The sequence below is a fragment of the Psammomys obesus genome, unplaced genomic scaffold, assembly GCF_907164565.1.
Source record: "Psammomys obesus unplaced genomic scaffold, mPsaObe1.curated_primary_1811, whole genome shotgun sequence".
Classification (NCBI taxonomy): Eukaryota; Metazoa; Chordata; class Mammalia; order Rodentia; family Muridae; genus Psammomys; species Psammomys obesus.
This window is the reverse complement of record NW_026596088.1, coordinates 7979814-8002004: the sequence shown is the minus strand read 5'-3', so window position 1 is coordinate 8002004 and position 22191 is coordinate 7979814. Positions and strand designations below refer to the sequence as shown.

The 22191-nt window shown below is 46.1% G+C and overlaps 1 protein-coding gene across 1 annotated transcript in view; it reads left to right on the top strand.

Moving 5' to 3' along the window:
• The first annotated feature begins 3294 nt into the window (after positions 1-3294).
• Positions 3295-22191, top strand: part of LOC129691409 (acyl-coenzyme A synthetase ACSM2, mitochondrial) — a 30167-nt gene continuing 11270 nt past the window's right edge. Inside the window, exons 1-8 of the mRNA XM_055627539.1 lie at positions 3295-3429; positions 5135-5319; positions 14306-14516; positions 14912-15119; positions 16910-17053; positions 18913-19069; positions 21195-21274; positions 21452-21575. Of these exons, the coding sequence (XP_055483514.1) occupies positions 5143-5319; positions 14306-14516; positions 14912-15119; positions 16910-17053; positions 18913-19069; positions 21195-21274; positions 21452-21575 (1101 nt within the window). The 5' untranslated portion in view covers positions 3295-3429; positions 5135-5142. The remainder of the gene's footprint in view (positions 3430-5134; positions 5320-14305; positions 14517-14911; positions 15120-16909; positions 17054-18912; positions 19070-21194; positions 21275-21451; positions 21576-22191) is intronic.

Sequence of the window (22191 nt, the reverse complement as noted above, 5' to 3'; positions counted from 1 at the left end):
GCTTTTTGTTTTGCTGTAGTAAGGTTAATTATTTCCTGTGTTTTCTTGACAGAAGCTAATTTTCTTGGGTTGTATTTTCCCTTCCAGTGTCTTCTGTAATGTTGGATTTGTGTGTAGGTATTGTTGAAATTTGTTTTTGTCATTGAATATCTTGTTTTCTCCGTCTATGAGGACTGAGAGTTTTGCAGGGTATAGTAGCCTGGGCTGACATCTGTGTTCTCTTAGGGTCTGCATGATATCTGTCCAGGCCCTTCTGGCTTTCATAGTTTCTGTTGAAAAGTCAGGTGTGATTCTAATGGGTTTGCCGTTATATGTTACTTGGCCTTTTTCCCTTGCAGCTTTTAGTATTTTTTCTTTGTTCTGTATACTTACTGTTTTGATTATTATGTGGCGGGAGGATTTTCTTTTCTGGTCAAATTTGTTGGGTGTTCTGTAGGCCTCATGTATCCTTATTGGCTTCTCCTTTAACGTGGGGAAATTTTCTTCAATGATTTTGTTGAAAATATTTTCTGGGCCTTGGAGAAGGGAGTCTTCTTTTTCCTCTATTCCTATTATTCTTAGGTTTTGTCTTTTCATATTGTCTTGGATTTCTTGGACGGTCTGTGTCAGGAATTTTTTGGATTTAACATTTTCTTTGACAGATACATCGATTTCTTCCATTGTATCTTCTACACCTGAGATTCTTTCTTCCATTTCTTGTATTCTGTTGGTTATGCTTACCTCTGTAGTTCCTGTTTTCTTCCCTAAATTTTTCCTCTCCATTATTTCCTCCATTTGTGTTTTCTTTAATTTTTCTAGTTTTATCTTCAGGTCTTGAGTTGTTTTGTTTACTTCCTTCACCTGTCTGCTTGTATTTTCCTCTTTTTCTTTTAGTTCCTTCAACTCTGTCTCTTCGATTTCTTTCAGTGATTTAATTATTTCTTCTCTGAAGGCCACAAGCTGTTTGGCTGCATCTTCCCGTATTTCTTCACGGATGGCCCTAATTTGCTTGTCTTTATCTTCCTCCATTTCTTTACGGATAGCCATGATCTGTTTGGTTTTATCTTCCTCTAATTCTTTACGTATTTTATCTGTTTCCTCTATTATTCTCTTCATCAACATAGATGTAAGGTCATCTTCTTGATTTTCTATTATGCTGCATTGTTCAGGGCTGTTCGCCCTGGATGGCTGGGTTCTGGAGATGCCATATTGCTCTGTCTTTTGTTGTTTGAGCCTTTACGCTGACCTCTACCCATTGGGCTGATTTAGGTTTTGGCTGTTAGTTTCTGTGCTTCCTGGAGTCCTGAGGTAGGAAGTATCCCCTTGGCCGGAAGATGATTTTTTCTGAAGGAGTCCTTCTCTGCTTTTTGGTTATGGTCACTGTATGGCCAGTGTTTCTCCAGAGTTGCCACTGCTCACCTCAGGTTTATAGCCCTGAGTAGTAGCTGTGATCTATGTTAGGCAGGGGGGGAATCTCCTCTTACCCATAAAATTTCTCAAGACAGCTGCCCCACTGCTGGGTTTCTTGTTATAAATTTAGTGTGCTGCTGCTCACTAAATTTCCATGTACAGTCCTCTTGAAGAACCTGCTGATTCCCTAGCTGTGGGGTTTTCTCCCAACAGGGAAACTCAGTCTGTTATCCTGGGGCGCACAGTTCTGTCTGAGAAAGTGGGAGGTGCACTCAGCAAGTCTCTGGGCCAAAGGCTGATTGCTCTGCTCTGGACCTGGAGAATGTGCACCTAGGTTGAGTTGTCGCCTGGGGGCACTGTTCTGGTCTGGAGGCTGGGTGCCTCACTCTGGACCAGAAGCTGTGTGTCTCTGTCTGGGATGGCGGCTGTAGGCACCGCTCTGGTCCAGACGCTGTGGGTGCAGCCCCCCTGAAGGATCAGGGATTCCCACAGTTTTGGCAGTCCAGCCAGGGACAACTGGCCGATCCCTGGCACAGTATCTGAGGGCTGCTGTAATGGCTCTTCGGCTCCTGCAGGTCCGAGGATGCAGCTGTGTGTCCCAATGCCCCAGGGGAACACAACAATGGCGGCAGAGCACAGTGCTTCTGCCTGCACTAGAGTCTGCGTGAGTCCAGGAAGTGTTTTGGTGTTGGGTGTCCTAAGCGTTAGAGCTGCTGACCCCCTCCACTGGGGGTTTCCTCCTGCCAGAGACATGCAGTCTGGTGCCCTGGTGCCCACAGTTCTATCTGAGGCGGCGAATTACGCGCGCAGGCAGGGCTCTGTGCAGGCGCCTTTGTCCCGGCTCTGGGTCCGGGCTGGCTCCTGGGGCACCCGCGGAACCCGAGTCTTTTCCAGGGGATGTCTGGGTAACCTGGGGTCGGTCCCAATTGTTTCCTGCTCCGTGGGGTTATCTCTCGACTGGGAAATCCAGTCTATGGTGTTGTGGGCCCACAGTTCAGTCTGGGACCGTGACCAGATCGCGCTGGTGGGTAGCTCTGGGCTGGCGACTAAGCGCCTGGCGGAACAGGGATCTCTTCCCCGGTTTAGCCGGGTGAGTTAAAGCTGATCGAATCCCCCACCGTGGGGTATCCTCTCACCTGAGAAACACAACCACTTGTGTTTTATGGCCGCGAGTTCTGATTGCTGGTCACTGTGCCAATCCTGCTGTGCTGCTCCTCAGAATGAGAGTCCTCCCGGCGCCGCCATCTTGCCCCGCTCTCCCTAGTGCTAGAATTAAAGGTCGGTTATTTTGAGGATGAAGGACAATGTATTCAACATACATTTACTATGTTTACTGGATAGCCACCTGAAGCTGCTTTAGGGCTTTGGAAAATAAGAATCATGAAACATAAAAATCCCTTCCCTTTGCCATTTGCTGGTAAAGGCCACAGATGCAGTAGCATCGGTTAGAGCTAGAATGCCTGGCACCATCTGAATCTGTTCCTAAAAACCTGTGCTATATCCAAGGGGAGACATCAAATAGATGAGCAGCAAGAAAGAGAGCTAGCCAAGAGACACACTTGTGGGGTCACTGGCAAGAGGCCTGGATCCACGCTGTGGCAGTGGAGGAGTGAGTGTCACAAACAGCATGAAAAGAGACCCTTGGTGGAGGCCAAACGAATGAGAAGATTAAAGGTAGCGAGACAGTGCATGGAGATTCTGAGGCTCCATTCTTTTTCCATGATTGGAGTAAAAGCTCACTGCCAATCATGGGAACAAACCTCATTTTGACCCCTTGAGTTAACAAGCAGTTCAGTTGACACCTCACCACAGACTCAAAGACTGTGCTGCACATAAACTTGACTAGGAGGAGTAATATCACCTCAGAATTAGGCACCATTAATGATTAGCTGAGCCTTTGGAGACTGCTCAGGTTTGATCAGGTAACTGTCCGCTTCAGTGCTGTTCTCTCTTCCAGGGCTTCGGGAACCCTAGAACTACTTCCCAAGAGGAAAGTAGACCAAGCTACCTCCAGAGAGAGTTCTAGCGGTGGCCTGTCAGGTAAGTGTTTATGCAAGAGAAAGGTGGGGTCGTGCATCGTGACGACACTGGCCAGTCATGAGGGGTAATGGATAGCAAGGGCAGTGAAAGTTCCCAAAGAAGACAAAGGGAGTGTCACAGGTCTTAAGGAGGGGACAGTAGTGGATAGAGTGAGAGACTAGAGAGATGGACAGAAGTGTAGACAGAAGAAGCCAAGAGTTCGCTGCTGGTGAAGGAGTATGTGGCTACTGAAGAGGTGAGGCCAGAAGATAAGGAAGAGTCAGCCACTGAAGGATAAAGAGACCAGCAACCATAGGAGCACTAGACACTGATGGCCAGGCTTGGGAAGGAAATTCTCTTCTCTTCTTCTTTGAGAAATCAGGAGAAAACATGTAAGTGCCGCAGATAAGCATTCTAATGGCCTCTGTCTGGACCAAGGGGGCTCGGAATCCAGCCAATGGGATAGATTGCTGGCTGGATTCCCTAGCTCAAAGGTCATTAGGCTTAAAAAATCTGCTGTCTCATCCAAAAGCATATGACAGAATTCAAAGACCAGTGTATACAGCCTTGGAACACCTTTCCCTAGAGCCAATGAATCTGAAAACAATAATTACAACAGCTATAATCCTGTAAGTGATTGCTTGTGTGAGATCTTATACCATATGAGCATAGATTTTAAGGTATGTCAATCAGAGCTCACTCCAAAGAATTAGTGTATTAGTCAGAAGCTGGTGTACTAAGAAACATCCCAAGCATTTCATAGCTCTAAACCTTGATCTAAGAAGTGTCTACAAAGCTTAGTTAAAAAAAAAAAAAGCTGTAGGTTGGAAATGGACAGGTTGGCCTTAGCTTAGTTCCTTACATCATCATTCTGAGACCCAGGAAGAAGGTTAGTTCTTCTCCGAGATATGTAGTTCTCATAGAAAGCCCCCAACATGGTGCTAGGGAGATGAGTAAGAGCACTTGCTTCAGTAGCATGAGAAGCTGAGTTCAGAAGTCCAGCGCCCATGTGAAAACCTTTGTGCATCTGTGAGCCCAGCGCTAGGGCAGCAGAGACAAAAGTATCACTGGGACTCTCTGGTCAACAAGCCTAGCTGAGAGATGGCAAGCTCTAGATCCAATTAAGAGACCCTGTCACAGGGGGACAGGACATAGAGCAGGTCACTCAGTGTCTTCCCCTGGCCTCCGCACGGACTCACGGACGCGCTCGTGGGTACGCCTGTGCATGCACGTGTATACGACATGAATGTACACCCACACACTGTGGAGGGGGAAATGCAAATCTGACTGGCCCACACTCATCTTACTAACCAGAACATATCTCACCAGAAAGCTAAAGTCCTTCCGGGGGAATACAGGCTCTCCCTATATCCTTCTCTCTGCACTGCAAAGGCACGTGGCAGGGAGGGGGTGATACGAGCCTACCACAGGGAAAAAAATCGAGTAATCGTAGTGACAAAACAACTTACCACTCATGCCTTGGGCTAAAATGATACATCACCTGGGATTGGACATTCCCAGAACTGTTGCAGGAGCTGGTGGGGGGATAATTCAGGAGATTGGCTCATAGAAGGAGACTGAACCAGGCATTCAGTATCAAGTTAATTCATGCACAAACACAACCAATCAACCCTGGAAGCCAGAGACAGCTCTCCGCACTATCTGATGATGAGTGTCACACTCTAGTAAAGTAGAGCTCACCTATATCTCCTCCTTTCCTTCACAGCTCCGACCATGCATTGGCTATGGAAAATTCCAAGACTTTTCACCCTCTGGGGTAGTGAGAGGTCCAGCCGTACTTTCCATATTAATGTCAAGAAACTAATGCCCATACAGTGGGGCCACCAGGAAGTGCCTGCCAAGTACAACTTCGCTAGTGATGTGATAGATCACTGGGCCAACTTGGAGAAGGTAACGGGAGACAGAATGGCACAGTTTGAACAACTTCATTTATCAATCTGTTCAGTAGAAACTTACTGCATGCTTACTATGTCTCTGATACCATAAGAAGCCGTGAGCAGGATGTTCAGCTTTCTTGAAGCAGCATAGGGTGGAAGAAAGATAGAAGAGCTGCGGCCTTCTATCAGAAAATCGTCTTCTTGCAGTGGTCAGTGGTAACTGCAGAGACTCACAACTGGTCAACGTGCTGAGAATATGTGGTCGTTGAATGTTCATCCCTAAATAAGACATTTCAAACACCCCCCCCCCGTGAGAATAGAGTGGGAGAAGGGACAGAAAGAATGTAAGAGGTGGGTGTGTGGAAAATGTAATTTCTGGGCATGAGATGGCTGTTGCCCTCTGGAATCCACAGCAACTGTAATTACCTGTGCTAGGTTGCATGGAATAGGGAGCAGCTTAAGGAGCCCCACCTCTTGCAGAGGATTTGTAGTCAGTTAAACGTTAATGAAGGATGGAGAGACATTTTGTTCAGTAGTGTAGCCACCAGCAATGTGCCCCTTTGCCTATAAACAAACCTTTCCTCATATGCCTAAAAACATACTAGGACACACACACACACACACACACACACACACACACACACCATAAAGGTAGAAGAGGAAGCAGTTGGGAGGAAGAAGGATATCAAGAGAAGTGGCAAGTGGTGAAGGGAAACAGGAGAAGATGAGTTGAGGGTGAACATGACTGAAAATGTTGTAATAAAAACCTTTGGTTGTGCATGATTAATACATGCTACTACAAATATTTTTTAAAAGAGGGTCAGGGGCACATAGCACATGGTGGAGAAACTAGTAACCCCAAACAAACACATGCTCTGCTGAGACCTCCCAGCATGAAAGGAAGAGCAGTGTGCTGGGGCATAGATGGAATGGGTGGGTGAACTCGTATTGACTGACTGCACATGTGGTGTAGGGCATTCACCAGAGAAGACTACTCAGACAAGAGTAGTCAATAAAGAGTCTGTATTAGCCAGCCAGCGACTGCACTGGGTGTTTGGGATCCCAGTGTAACACTTAAGCCTTTCTCAAAGTGAACATCTGAGCACAACACCCATGTTTTGGGTTGACATACTTCAGTTAACAAGAACAGTTAGTCAGAAGCAGAACTCCAGAAGCTAAAAAATACAATAGAGTCTGACTCCCTGGGTTTTCGCTGTTTCTAAATGCCAGAATCTTTTAAATGCCCTTGTTTTTGGCAACCAGGGCCCAGCCATAAGGCATGTATGGAATTGTAAAGATCAAGTACATTTTGAGACTCTCCCAGAACTATATGGACTCTAATAGATTGGGCCACTGTTTTACTTTTGGCAGGCAGTTCTGTCTATGTGCCAAGTTTTACATTCTTCCATCATGGAGTCAGTTGTGCTAAGGTCTGAGGCACTATTACATCCCCCACTGGTCTTAGTGAATGAGTCAAAACATAGACTCATCCTGTTTTAGTTTAAGATGCAGGGCCTTGAAGTTAATCAGAACAAGAATTAAAGGCCCAGCCAGTGCTGATGGCAGAGTAGTTGGTCAGGGAGACCAAGAGAAGAAAGACTGGTACCAATTATTTTTCCAACCAAGATTTTTCTCTGATTACCCCTGATCAATTAGCACAGCTATGACAGGTTTCTCTCAAAGCCAGACACAATTTTCTTTATCTCATGAGATGTCTAAGCCTCTCCAATCTTGTGGGACCATTTCTGCAAGGGAATCTAACTTCTATTTTAATTCAGAAACTGAAACTTTTAATAACTCTAGGTCTTCACCAACCTGTATACTTTCTTTGAAAAACATCAGAAGAGGCACATTTAGTCAAACCATTTGTACATGCCCGTCAAGTAGTCTCAGAGGCCCAGTGATATTATTATTTTCCATACAAATTAACCCGTAGGGTAGAATAACAGCCATCAGAATAAGGGAACGTGGCTAGGTAAAAGGCTTTGGATATTAGACAAGTTTTAGTCCCTTATAAGTCCTGTAACATTAATTTGGACCACCCACAGTCAATAAGCTGACTGTCTTGTTAGTTCCCATTGCTGTACAGTACAGGGGCTGGGTGTTGACGCATAACCAGCTATCTTCCCTGTATGTGTTTTCCTCAGTTCCCAGGGCCAGGCCTGAGGGCTGTAGGGGTTGGGCCATAACCCTGTATTTATACCAAACACAAGTCTCAGAAAGAGATAGAGAGAGGCAGGGAGTGGAAGGGCCCAGAGACCCATTGAAGTACGGAGACAGTCTGTTTGGCAGTAGCATCTTTGGTTTTCACTTTCTTGACCTGGTTGAGGTGGATCCATGGTGGAATATCAGCTATCTTCACAGCCACAGGAGGGGAGAGAATCACCCTGTAAGGTCCTTTCCAACTTTCCAAGGTGGTTTGAGTGCCCCTTTGCCTGCCTGCGTGACCCAGACAGCATGGTGGTAGACTCAGAGGTTGGCTGGCTCTCTCCGATAGTCTAATAAATAGCCTGCATGGAGAACTGGGACGCCTATAGCGACTTGAGAAAGGAATGGTTAGAGAGTTCCTCCAACTGTTTGTCTCAGAGCCTGGGAAGCAGAGAGGGAGGCCTTCCAAATGTAATCTATAGGGAAGTAAATTCCTCCCTATATGGGGATGCAGCAGGCCAAAGCAAAGCAAAGGAAGGAGGCCTGTCCATCCATTGCTGGTATCTAGTGAGAATTCTGTTAAAGTTTCTTTTAATGCTCTGCTTAATTTTTAACTGGCCAGAACTCTGAGGTTTATATGTACAATGAAGTTTTTAATATATTTCTAAAGCTTTAGCCATTAACTAAGAGGTTTCGGCTACGAAAAACAGGCCTCATCTGGACTGCCTTGCTAGGGAGAGGCCAAATCTGGTGAGCAGTTCCTGGAGAAGTTCTTTTGCTAGTATTTAAACAGTTTTAGTCCAGGTGAGGAACACTTCTACTCACCCTAAAAGGTGCTTTTAAAAATTACCAAGTATTTTTATCCTCCCCAGCAGTCCAGGTCTTGGTGAGGTCAGTTTTTCCAGAGTCCATCAGGATGTTGGTCTCTCATCTGGACCCGTTCCTGGGCAAGGGCTCTCTGTTTTGAATTTACTTGACTATAAAACTGGCATCTGGCTGAGACATCCCACACTAGGCTGTCTCGTCTAGTTATGACATGCCTTGGTCTGAGTGACTCAGAAAGTTTTGTGGACCCCAGATGAGTAGCCTGGTGAAGGTCAGTTAACCAGAGTCCTGCCAGTTGTTTCTGGGAGAATGATCTTTCCCTCTGGTGTCTTCCATCAACCTGTGGGTTTGAGCTGTCCACTTCTTCTTTGCCATAGAGCCTCGGGCAGCACCGGGGCATGATATGTCACCAGAACACTAATAGGCCCCACTGATCTTAGAGCTATTTGTCAGGTAGCCAGGTCAGCATCCTGACAGTGGTGGACAGCAATTTCTAGAGGAAGCCAGATAGCCTCTGGAGGGAGGCAAGGTGGCAAGATTCTTCAGTATCCTTTTGTCCAGCAGTGAGAAGCCCATAATACTAATACTAATACATACATACATACATACATACATACATACATACATACATACATACGTCACACGGTGGACATGACTGGTACTAAAGGCATACTGACTGACGGTCTGTGTATACGGTGGTGCACTTTTCTTTTCCCCATCTGTGAACCTGAGTCAGATCAACCAGTTCTGCTCTCTGGGTACCTGCTCTCTGAGGTACCTGGCTTGGGCCCACATCATTTCAGTTAAAGTAACTATAGTAGCTCTCACATACCTGGTTTTATCTTTCATCTCCTGGCAGTCACGGATGAGCACCTCTGTCATCAGGCAAGAGAACAGAAGAATTGATGGTGCTGAGTTTCTCAAACTGGGCTTGAGGGTGGACCAGGAGAAGGGCCTGGTACTGGGTCACAACGTCACTAGACAGCCAGCAGGTGCTCCTCAGAGGAGGGCCTCAACCATGCGTGGGGTGTTGTGAGCATAAGCTCTCGACCCAGAGTTACCTTGTCTGCTTTCTTTTATTAAACTAGCAGTAGCCGCCACAGTTCTTAAACAGGTGGGCAGTCCTGTGGCTGCAGGATCTAGTCATCACAGGGCATTTCTATAGCCCCAAAGTTTAAAACCCCCTTTGTCTGGAAATGTTAGGGCTGGAGCAGAGGCCAGAGCTATTTTTAAAGCGTCAAGTGTCTTTTGTTTAGTCTCAGTCCAGATTGGCAGTTTTAGCGTTCCTCCTTTGTGTCGGTGTATAAAGGTCTTGTTCTTTCCACAGACTGTGGCATACAGAGGGAACAGTATCTAGCTGTGTCTAGGAACTCTTGAACTTGTCTCTTAGTCTTTGGAGTTGGGATCTGAAGAATGGCAACAGCGCCACTCTGAGACAGCTTCCTTTTGCTTCCCCTCAGCTGGTAGCAAAGATGGGCAGCTTCTGATGAGCAAACCTGAGCTTTCTTAGCTGACATTCTGTAGCCCAAGGTCTTCAGCTCTGGCAGCCATCCCTCAGTGGCCCTTTTATAATCTGTTTTCTCAGGAAACTTCTGACAGAATGGCAGGAAGTCTTCATTCAGTGTCTTTAAATCCTGGAGCAACCTGGTCCAGGTACATTACCCACCATAACCTCCCACCAGGTCTGTCCATTTAAAAGCAAAGGTGGGTTAACTCCCCTCTGCCAACGGGAGGCTGAGAAACACACCTCTCAGGTCCAAGGCAATTTCCCTGGAAGTAACAGACTCATGAGAACCAGAGGTATCAGGTGTCTTCAGAGGCAGGAGAGACATATTCCAAGGTGTCTGGCTGGCTGGGCACCAGGATGCCTGTCTCTTCAAGTTAAGCAATATGAGCTGCAATTTGCCCTTTTGTTTATGGGTCACCAGGTATTGTTCAGTCTGGACAGAAGCGGCTGAACAATTCTAGGAGCTTGGTGTTGGGCCAGTCTTGAGCGATCGGTTTCTTTAATCCCTCGGGTGAGAGTGAGACACTAAAATTTTGCTTGGCATCTGTAAGTCTAGCTGCGTCTCATCATCAGAGAAGGTGATGGTGGCTTTGCGTTTACGCAAAAGGTCTTGTCCCAATCAGTTCGCTGCTGTTGAACATCCTTTAAGCTACCTTCAGCAACTAGGACCTGCCCATGGGTTTAAATTTTTTTTAACATCTGGAGATACATGGATGACAAAGGAGATCTTTTTAGCAGCTGTCTTTAATCTTTTAAAAAGGTCCTATTAAAATTTGCTTAAAATTTCCTTGGTCTGTGTTAGACAGAAGGAAAAATCCATTTTGTCCAAGCTGTGTTGTCTAGCAGCGATCCCCTTGCCAAACCCAGAGACATTTGGGGGGGGGGGTAGTGGTGTTTTTGTTTGTTGTTTGTTTTTAGAGAATGGTGGGTTTTACAGATCATTGGTTAAAAAGAGATACAAATCATAAACAAGGAATGGGTCTTTCTGTTTTCCTTCTAACTCAGCCCAGGGGAACTTTTCTCTAGAGCAGGCACAGAGCAGAGTGCGTGCTCACCTGAGGGAGCTCCCCCCCTCCTTGCATGCATTCACTTAAGTGGCAGGGGCCCCTGGGTGAGAGGCCTGGCCTCTCCCCACCTCCATACAGGGACCAACCCTGACTGTGGGCAGGAGTCCAGGTTACAAAACAAGCGAGGACTCCTGCCCCCAGAGTGGGACAGGCAGAGGGTTTGGGCAGTTTCTCTGAGTGACCTGGCAGAGCCCAAAGAATTTGGCTCCCCAAAAGGATGGGGCACAGTTCTTGAGGCAAGGGGTTCTCACACCAGAGAAAGCCACTGGTCACCACAGGGGAGCAAACTGACAGAAACACAGAGACATGCACACACACGCGCCTGCACACACACACACACACACACACACACACACACACAAATGCAAGACAACCAGGGGTGGCCACTACACACTCATACACCTGATCAAACAAGAGAATCCAGTGATGTCAGATGGATCCCAGCCCTCTCCTATGTGTCCAAACAGAAGAAGCCTTAACCAGACTTGCCTCTGGAGGTGGCAGAGCAGGTGATTTTCCAGTTTGTTTCTTTGTGTGTGTGTGGGGGGGGGGCAGTGAAGGTGTCAGACTCCTCTGAAGCGATAGGCAGCAATGGATCAAATGGAGCTCTGGGGACCTGAAACATCTCAGGCTGAATACTCAGCCGCAGGAGTCTTCTGAAACAGCACTCTTCCTTACTCTGAGATGCTCTGAGACCCCTAAGGTCTGGTCTCTGGGATTTCCCTGGGGCTTTCAGAAATGTTGTGGGGTATTCACCAGAGAAGACTGTTCGGCTGGGTTTAAGCCAAGAGAAAGTCTTTATTAGCCAGCCGCAACCACACTGGGTGGTTGAGATGCCAGGGTAGCACTGAGCCTTTCTCAGGGTGAGCTTTTACATACACAAATCATGTTCTATGTTGACATACTTCAGTTACCAAGAACAGTCAGCCAGAAGAGGAGCTACAGAAGCTAAAATGTAAGGTTAGTATATTTTGAGACGTTCCCAGAACTGTATGGGCTTTGGATGGATTAGGCCTTTGTTTTAGTTGCTGCAGGTGGCTCTGTCTACATGCTGAGATTTACAGCCTAATTGGCACTTCTATCATGGAGTCAACTGTGCTAAGGTCTGAGGACCTACTGAAGTCTTAGCCTCCGTTACAGTAGTGCCCCCACAGGCTCAGTTTAAAGACTGGTCTCCAGCTGGTGACGATGGTTTGGGAGGTGGTAGAGGCTTTAAATCATGGGATTAAGGAAATAGGACAGCAGGACATAACTTTGATGTTTGTTTAGTCTGTGGTCCCTGCTTCCCTTTTTGCTTCCTGTGGGTCACAAAGTGTGTAGCCTCTGTCACACACTTCAGCTGTTGTGATGCCCTGGGTCACCACAAGCTCAGAGTCAGTGGAACCAAGAGATAGTGGCTGAAGCCAGTATCTAAGAGAAATACTAAGATGTTTGGCCAATATGATTAGCATGATCGCAGGAGGAAATCAACAAGTCAAGATTGAGCCAGTCCTCTCTAGGCCTCATGCCTCTGCCTCCGATGTGCTAGTAAGGTATGAAAGTATAAACAGGGCCTCAGGATAAGAGATGTGGGAGTGTGGGGATAGAGACACAGAAACCTCCGAGTTTCTTATCCATCTACGAGTTTCATTTGCTACCAGCCCACCACCGCCTTCATGTGAAACATGGTTCTAGAGGATAGACTGGCTCATCTGGGCTAAGGCCGCAGAAAGTCTGGACTTAACCAGCAAGGGCATCAAACAGGGTTATCCAGGGTTGTCGTTCTGAGGTCCTGGCACTGTGACACAACCTCAGCATGGGGATTTTATCGTTCTCTATGTCGAAGGTGGAACTCTTACAGACAAACAGTGTAATAACAGACCAAGGAATTGATGAGACCCAAGTCAAGGTTGGTAGAGCAATGCTCCTGTCAGGGTTAGTTACAGGGCTGTAGGTAAAGAGTTACAGGAGCATAAGGTACTGAGAAGCACTCCTCAGCACTATCATTGCTTCTCCTTACACAATTTTAGGCAACTGCAGCACCCACCCATTTACTACATATATAACAACTATAGCAACCCGGACTGGTTGTTGTTGTTGTTGTTTTTTTTTTTTTTTTTTTTTTTTTTTTTTTTTTTTTTTTTTTTTTAAGATTCTCATTGCCTTGTGCATCTTGCAGGCTTGGGCTTCATGGTTCATTTTGTTAGTTTCATGACCCCCTGAATCCCTCCTGTCCATCCACAAAGAGACTGTTCTAATCCAGAGGGAGGAACTGTGCGACAAGGGTGAGGATTAACAGTAACAACAGAAGTCTCTTTGTCTTTGTGTGTATTTTTGCACCTGTCTGCACTAACGCACATTTCCGTGCACAAGTTTATCTGTGCAAGTACAAGTCGAGGGCAGAGGTCAACCTCAGGTGCCCTTCCTCAGCTCCATCACTTTGGTTTTTGAGGCAGGGTCTCTCACAGACCACAAGCTCATCAAGTGCACTCAACTGACTGGACAGTAAGCCTCGGGGATCTTGCCTGTCTCCACCTTTCCAGTGCAGGGGTGTGTCACCACAACTGGCATTTTGTTACCTTGTGTTCTGGGGAGTGTTCAGGTCCTACAGTTTGCGAGACTAATACTTTATTGACAGAATGGTCTCCTCAGCTGGTTCTTTGATGTTTTTTTAGTTTTTCCTCCTTGGAAGACTGAGGGAAGATCTTACCATTACGATTCTCAATTTGTAATCAATGAAAGAAATAAGTAAATAAACAAACAAGCCAGGTATGGGTGGCACACGCCTGTGATCCCAGCACTCGGTGAGACAGAGGCAGGTGGATCTCTGTGAGTTCGAGGCCAGCCTGGTCTACAGAGTGAGACCAGGACAGCCAAGACTACACAGAGAAATTCTTTCTCAATAAAAATAAATAAAAAAAAATAAACAAGCAAAATGGAAACTAATAATAATCAAGGGGGAAACAATGAAAGTCATGACAGTGAAAAAGTCCTGGGCAAGACTCCTCCCGCAAGGAATCTCCCAGCTCCCTCCCTCCACCCAGGACCCAATTCTTGCTTTTCACCATCTCCCGGTACCACATTCGGAATCCACCAAGCCATTAGTCCATTGATGATCTCAGAGCCCACACCATCTGCCCAGCTCTGGAAGCGCACAGGCATACCCAAGAGGTAGACCCTACTCATCTCTTGAGCATCCTCAAGCTAATCCAGCCACCGATCAAAATTACCTCTCGCAGTAATATATGTGTTTTAGCTGTTACCTTTTCAAACACGCATATTAAAGTCTCTGTTTTAAGATACTACTGATACACCTAACCCACATTAAAATAAACTGTGGGTGGGAGGTTGTTTCAACACTTTTAAATAGTGTGTGGATCAACAAGCCTACCCCTCAAGACTTGCAGTTTGTTTTATTTGCCATGTCCCTGTGCCCTGCATGCTGTGTCCACATGGGCCTTCTCTTTCTTCAGGCTGGCAAGAGGCCCCCAGGTCCAGCCCTATGGTGGGTGAGCGGCAGTGGGGAAGAACTAAAGTGGAACTTCAGAGAACTGAGCGAAGTCAGCCAACAGGCAGCCAATGTTCTCTCAGGGGCTTGTGGCCTGCAGCGTGGCGACCGCGTGGCCGTGGTGCTTCCCCGAGTCCCGGAGTGGTGGCTGGTGACCCTGGGCTGCATGAGGACTGGTTAGTAACTGTCCACACTGGCTGGGCACCCTCGCTTATGAAGGAAATGGAGGGCAGAGAACTGCAGCCTCTTCTCCTGGAGGAAACCCCCAAAGAACACTCTGTCGTTACTACCCACTGGTCCTCACACACCACCTGCCCTTTCTGTTGGTTCTCATAGATGTGTCCATCCCACCTGCCCTTCCTGCTGGCCCCCATGCCTGTTCACAGCCGATCTGCCCTTCCCTGTTGGTCCTCACAGCTGTGCACGTTTGACTTGCTCTTCTCTGTTGGGCACCCTAGCTGTTTACATCCTCCTTGCGCTTCCTGTTAGCCTTCATGGCTATCCACAGCTCGTCTCTGGGGAAGGTGACAGTTCCCTTCCTAGCGCTCTTTAAACCATTTGGTTTCTCCAGGCCTTGTTTTCATGCCTGGAACCATACAGATGAGAGCCACAGATATACTCTACAGGCTGCAGTCATCCAAGGCCAGGGCTATTGTGGCTGGGGACGAGGTGGCCCAGGAAGTGGACGCTGTGGCCCCTGACTGCTCTTTTCTGAAAATCAAGTTGCTGGTGTCTGAAAAAAAGCGAGAAGGATGGCTAAACTTCAAGGCATTGCTAAAGTGAGTATCTTCCGCCTCAGCCTGGGTTTGCATCCAAAGTGGAAATCCAACCTAGTAGTTGTTGTACAGTGTTGTGTCCAGTGTAAGACTAAGGGGGAGAGAGAGAGAGAGAGAGAGAGAGATGAAAGAAGAGCAAGTGGGAGTGTTTAGCATAGACTCATTCCAAAGGCAGGTGGGGCCAGCATGTGGAAACCTTCTCAGAGCACATAGAATGCCCCCAGGATTTCTAACATAGGACTGGCATCTTCATTTGTTGATGGTTTTAAGGGGCATTATCTACCGCACACTTCTGGGCTTTTACATTTGCAGGCCCAGAGTGCCATGCCATGCAGCATTAAAATAAAATAAAATAAAAACTCTAGGAGACTAAGGGTCTGAGGACAAGGCTTGGTAGATAAGAATACTTTCTATGCAAGCATGATACACAAGTTTGAATCCCCAACACCCACGTAAAAAGCCAGCTTGGCTGCATATAGTTGTAACTCCCATCCCCGGGAGGTAAGGACAGACAGAGCCCAAAAGTTCACAGGCCAGGCTATCATTGCCTAAAAGCGAACAGTCAAGGTCATTGAGAGACCCTGCCTCAAAACAACATTGTGGAGAGCAATAGAGAGAGACACCTGACTCCCTGCTTTGGCCTTTGAGTATTCACCTGCATTTGTATATTTAGCAACACTCAGATGAATACATCACACACACACACACACACACACACACACACACACATATCCTGGGGTTAAAGTGAATCCCTTGCACCTAGAAACAACAACAAGCTATTCAACACAGCCATAGGTGAATCCAAGAGTACACGAGGCAATCCCTAAGAGATGTCTGATGTGCTCTTCTTTGCGCATTCTATATCCCTAAGAGATGCTTTTCAGAACAGTGGTCCTTCCAGAAGGTCCAGGGCCAAAGTCTTTCATAGCAAGACTGACTGGATAAGTGGGATTCCTGCCATGTACCTGAAATTCTTCCATTGGAGACATGTGCCTTAGGAAACATTTAGGGAGAACATAAAGTCTTTTTTCTTTTTAATTTCCTTTCTACTGTCACGATCTTTAAAATAGTTTCAATAAAAGCAAACAATAAAATACCAGCTTTTAGAGATTCCAGTTGAAGACACTAAAGAAATTGCCTGAGACTTTTAGATTCTTCCCGAGGAAAAAAAAAGTGGGTGTTAAGAAATCATGTGGATTGGCTCTGCTCTTGGAGAGGATGTGGCTTTTGCTCCCAGCACCTGCATGGTGGCCTCAAATTGTCTATAGCTCCAGGTCCAGGGGATCTGATGCCCTCTTCTGTCCTCCACGGTAGACATACACAAGTTGTACATATACATCCATGCAGGCAAAACACCCATCACATAAAATAAAAATAAATAATCATTTTTTTTAATCACTTGGAAAACTAGCTGCTCAACTTCTGTATCAGGCTGGGGCCCAACAACAACTGTATTAATATTAAGTCTCTGCTAAGCATGTTCTTGCTTTCTTTATTGTAGGGTTACCTTTTTTTTTTTTTTAATTCCCTGAGTTAGGTTTTCTTGACCCCGTTTCACAGACGTGGAAAGTGAGATGTGCAGAAGTTAAGTAACTTGCAGAAACTCAACTCTTTAACAAAGTGCTAACTTTGAATCATTCAGGAATCCATGAATTTCACCACTCAAGAGCTTCCCTTCAGAGACAGGTCATCCGACTTGCCCTTGTCAGCTTGAGGGCTAGGGAGGGAGGATGGGCCACAGGATCATCAGTATCCAGGCTAGAACTGAGACGCTGACTTTCTGGTCTCCGTAGGGATGCATCCACCACTCATCACTGTGTGGAGACTGGAAGCCATGAGGCAGCTGCCATTTACTTCACCAGTGGGACCAGCGGCCCTCCCAAGATGGCAGAACACTCCCATTCCAGCCTGGGCATCAAGGCCAAGATGGACGCTGGGTAAGCTGAGCCTTTTCCTTCTATGGATTCATGACAACCGTCCTGGAGTCAGGTCTGATTTGCCCTGGAGATGTTGAGAGAGACAACTGAGGAGGGAGGCTAAAAAGGCAAGACAGTGTGACGTCTCTGTTTCGGACAACACAAGGTCTCAAAACCTCTTTCTTGTTTCAAGCCTCACCACTAGGATGACTGAATAGCAACGGGGTACAGGTGTCCTCTTCCCAAATGCTCTATACCTTGTCTCTGGGGTTCTGGCAATTTGCTTTGATGACATCCAGGAAGACATTTTTTATTTTTGTCAGCAACAAATTACATTGCAAATTCATTTGTATGAAAAGTATCATTAGAGGGATGAAATGGAACTGAGTTAGTGGAGTTTCAAACACAGGACTCAAAACAGCACTGATTTCATTACTAGATCACTATGACCTGTGGAATCAGAAGGCACAATGCCAAGGTCTCAATGAACTATTAGCTTAAGATCTTTGTGTTCTTTTCCCATAGATCCTTCCTGCGATGGCAGTTTTATTATTAGAATGAGAAATATTGCAGTGTTAAAAACTTTTTTAAAGCGTAAGTGTCCTGCCTCTGAAACTGTATCAGAAAACTAAGCTGGTCAAACTGAAAGTGAGGAGTATAGCTTCTTAAAGTCCTTGTCACACAAGCAAGAGAACTTGAGCATGGTTCCCAGAACTCAGATTTTAAAAAGTAGAGTTTGGTGGCCCACAAGTGAATGCTAAATCCTGGAGGTGGAGATTGGTGGCTCCTGAGACTCAGAGGCTGGCAAGCTTAGACTGGTTGGAAACCTCCAAGGTAGATGGGACCTGTGTACAACACCTGATGTTCCCCTCTGGCCTCGAGAAACATGTGTGACCTCTTCCCATGAACATACACATGCACAGACATGAACATAATCACACTCAAAGTAAAGTAATAGATAGGCTGTAATAAAGTACAAATTCTAAAAGAACATGTAATAAAACTAAGATTTTATTTTTCACTACCACCATCCCAATTTTGTCCCAATATAATTAATTTCCTAAAGAGATCAATCATCTTCAGTATCTGTGTGTGTGTGTGTGTGTGTGTGTATGCTTGTGTGTCCTTTCTGTCTATCCTACAACATCTTTGCTTTAACATAGGGTGGATGTGTCTTCCCTGGAGTGTGAAAGGAAATGCGTTTTTTCCTGTACAGGAATAACTGTAGCTGCGCTCAGGCAGTCCATGATACTTGAAGCAAAGAGAACCAGTGGCCTTTTTGCTCAGCCAAGCTTGAACCTGACAAGGCTGTCAGCATGTAGACTTAGAGATTGGGGAGATGGCTTAGTGGGCAAAATGCTGGTACAAGTGTGAGGATCTGGGCTCAGATTCCCCAGCACCCACATAGAAGCCAGTGGTAGTGCATAACTGTAAAGCCAGTACTAGAGGACCACAGCCAAGAGGGCCTCTCTGGAGCTCATTGGCCAGCCAGTCTAGCCAATCGGCAAGCCTCAGGTTCCCTGAGAGACTCTGACTCAAAGAACAAGGTGGGGAGTGATGGATAAGGACACCTTCACACTCACATTTACACTCATGCACACATCAACACAAACACATACAGGCCAGAATGTTCACTTTGATGCCTTTTGTTAGTAAGCTTTTCCTGGGTGATTCCACCCATCAGCCACTGTCCTAGCATTGGGAATAAGGTGAGAGTGAAACCTAGCTGTCTATTGTGTCTTCCAGGGTCACGCTTTCTAAAGCACTGCCACCTCTTCACACACGTTGCATGCCCACACCTAACCCTTCCCTCACACAGCCCCTCCAGCACTATACCTCCAGTGTACACAGCTCTGTGTGCCAATGTTCTGTGTTCTCAGCACCTGGACAGGCCTGGATGTCTCTGACACAGTATGGACCATCTCAGACACAGGTTGGATAGTGAACATTTTAACCTCGCTTCTGGAACCTTGGACTTTGGGAGCATGCATATTTGTCCATCTTTTGCCAGAGTTTGATCCACAAACTGTTCTAAAGGTAAGACAGGACCATTCTCATTGGTTGGTCAGAGTCAGCTCTGAGTCTGCACACTCTAGGTTCTTCCAGTTAGTTTCCCCTCATAAAACTTCTGCTTAAGCCCAGCCACATGGGTGAGCAGCAGACTTCGGGAAGCAAGATGGAAGTCTGCACCCATGTAACAAAGCTCATGGTCTAGGGAGAAAGATGGACACGTCCATTGATGAATGGCATATGTGTTCAGGAGGCGGGACTCAGTGGGTGTTCTCTCAACTAAGAGGCACTCCTCTAGCCATCAGATCTCAGATAAAGGGCTGATGCATGTATGTGTGTGTGTGTCTGAGGGCATGCATGTGTGTCTATGCGTATGCGTGTGTGCATCTATGCCTATGTGAGTATGTGTGCCTGTGAGTGTGTATGTCTTATTTCCTCATTTACTTGCAAGATGATGGTTACAATGTATGGAATGCTGCTATTCTAATGTACAGTTGGTAAATAATTCCCTTGGGTCGGACGGTGCCTCGGTCAGTTTAGGCTACAGCACAGAAATTCCGAAGCCTGGAACACTCACACAGCAGGTGTGTTGCACGGTTCTGAAGGGTGAAATCCAAGGTGATCAGGGTGCCAAGAGGGTTACCTACTTATCAAGTAATCTCCTGCTACCTTGTAGGCATCACCTTCTTGCTATCACCTATGGCTATAAGGGAAGGGGAGTGGGTAGGGGAAGAGGGAGGGAAGAAGGGAGAGAGGTAAAGGAGAAAGAGGGGGAGAGAAGAGGGGGAAGGAGGAGGGGAGGAGGATGCACAGTCTAGTCCCTTCTTTATGGTAATAACTAAGGTGTTACTGGTGAACCTTTTCATTACTTTGTCATCATTATCTTCAAATTCAACCACATGAGGGTTAGAGATCTATCCTATGGGTCCATCCAGCATGTGGAATGTGTGGTTAATATCAGACACACCGTCGTCACCACACGGAAGCTTCCAACATCTCCATAGCTGTAGGAGGTGCCCACGCCTCCCCTGGTCATCGCCTAGCCTCAGAAGTTAAAATCTCTTTTAACTTCTACCAGCTTAAATTTCACCTCTTGTCTTTTTTTTAATTCAAGTGTAGGATGTATTATCTTTAGTGTCTTGTTTCTCACTCAGTGAATTTCTCTATGAGGGTAACCCATATTTTTTTTTCATGTGTATGAAGTTTGTTTTTTAAATTGCCCTACAGGTATCCCATCCTAAGAATGTGATATCATTTCTTTCTTATCATATTATGGAAGTGTGTTTGGTTTATGTCCAGTTTGGGGAATTTACCTGGGAGGAATTCTAAAGAGAAAATAAGATTTTTTTTGTTTTCCTGTAGAGTAAGAAAAATCCACATGCTATAGCTGCTTATTACCGCATAGTCACAAGCAACAAATATGTTTTCATTTTGTTTGCAAAGCTATAATACAGGAGTAGCTAGAGTTACACATGCAGGAAACTATTGTGTGAGACTTTCATGTTCTTTTCTCCCCCTAGACTTTTGCTTAAATCACTGCTCAGTTCCGCACAAAACAAGTGCAGTGAGAGAAACAGTGTTGCCTGTCATGTGGCCAACACATGCGTGCAGTCCACTTAACCCTGCAAGGCTCAGGTCCAGAGTTGGCATTCACATCCGGGCCTTCCTCGAACACGGCTTTGGAAATGTTGAGAGGTGCTTGCAGCCACTTTTGACCACTGTAGTCTCTCACAGTTATTTTCGAGGAAACGGCCTATAATAAACCTGGCTCCAGAAGGTGAAGGCACTGACCCAAGATCATTTGCCAAAGCATCTGGTCTATCCTCCCTACCACCAATGACTGAGGGGTACCCATTGGTAGGGTGGGGTGAGGGGTTAAAAGGATGAGTCCTAAACTGAGTGGGGGGAGCCAGCCACGTTTGGACAAGTGTTCCAAGTGAATCCTGGATCTTCTTCTACCTGCATTCGTTCTTCTGTTGTGTCTTACAGACACATGAGAATCACCTGTGTTCAGTCTCAAGCAAACACGACAGGCTAGGAATTTAGTCTGGATGACTAAAACTTGAGAAGTTGTGTCTGTCATGGTAATGTGTGTTAGTGAGTTTGGCATCTGCCCTAATGAGCAGTGTCTCAGAAGACTCTCTTCCCACAGGTGCTTTCCAGATACCCTATCAACAGCTTGGTCGGTGCCCCCCTCATTTACCGGATGTTGCTACAACAGGATCTTTCCAGGTGATAGACCTTTAGGGGACTGATAGGAGCCTCTAGACCCATCCCCATGCCTATTTAGATGGACATGCTTAGCCTATATAAAACCAGGGACATCATCAGAGCACCCTGAACTCAACCCCAAGCTTGGGTAGACTTCAGTTCCAATGAAACTAAAGGAAAATAAACTCTCCTCTCTAGTTACAAGTTCCCACATCTGCATAGCTGCTTCAGTGGAGGGGAGAGCCTTCTGCCAGAGACTCTGGAGAACTGGAAAGCCAAGACGGGACTGGAGATCAGAGAATTTTATGGCCAGACAGAAACGGTATCTGCTTTCCCTGGCACCATGGGCTGAGTGCACCTGCCAGACTTCAAATTCTGTTTAATAAGTGGGTTATTGTGAAATAGTGTATCACTGTTCTAGTTGAGAAACACTTACTGAGGATCCTCTATGGGAACAAAATGATAATAACAGTGTGTTCCTGATTTCATGGGGATTGCATTCTGGTGGGGGTGGAAGACAAAAATCAAGAAATGGATGCCATGAAAAGAGCTGTGAAGAAAAGTAGTCCAGAGCTAGAGGCTTAGTCTGCTCTGTGTTGCTATAACAATGCCTGAGGCTAGGTGATTTATGAAGAAAAGTAGCTACTTTGTCTCGTGGCTCTCAGGGCTGGAAAATCTAAGATGGGATGTCAGCATCTACTCACACCCATGCTGCTTCAACTCATAATGAAATGTGGCAAAACAAACTAACACAGGGATAGTCTTGCTTAGTGGAAACCTACCCTTGTATGACTGACAGTCTTAAGAGAGCCACCACTCAGCCATACCAGAAGGGTATTAATTTAATGGCTCCTTAGAGGCTCCACCTTCAAACACCACCAACATGGCAACCAAAGCACAGCAACTGTTCATTCAAACAAGACGATCATAGAATTTCT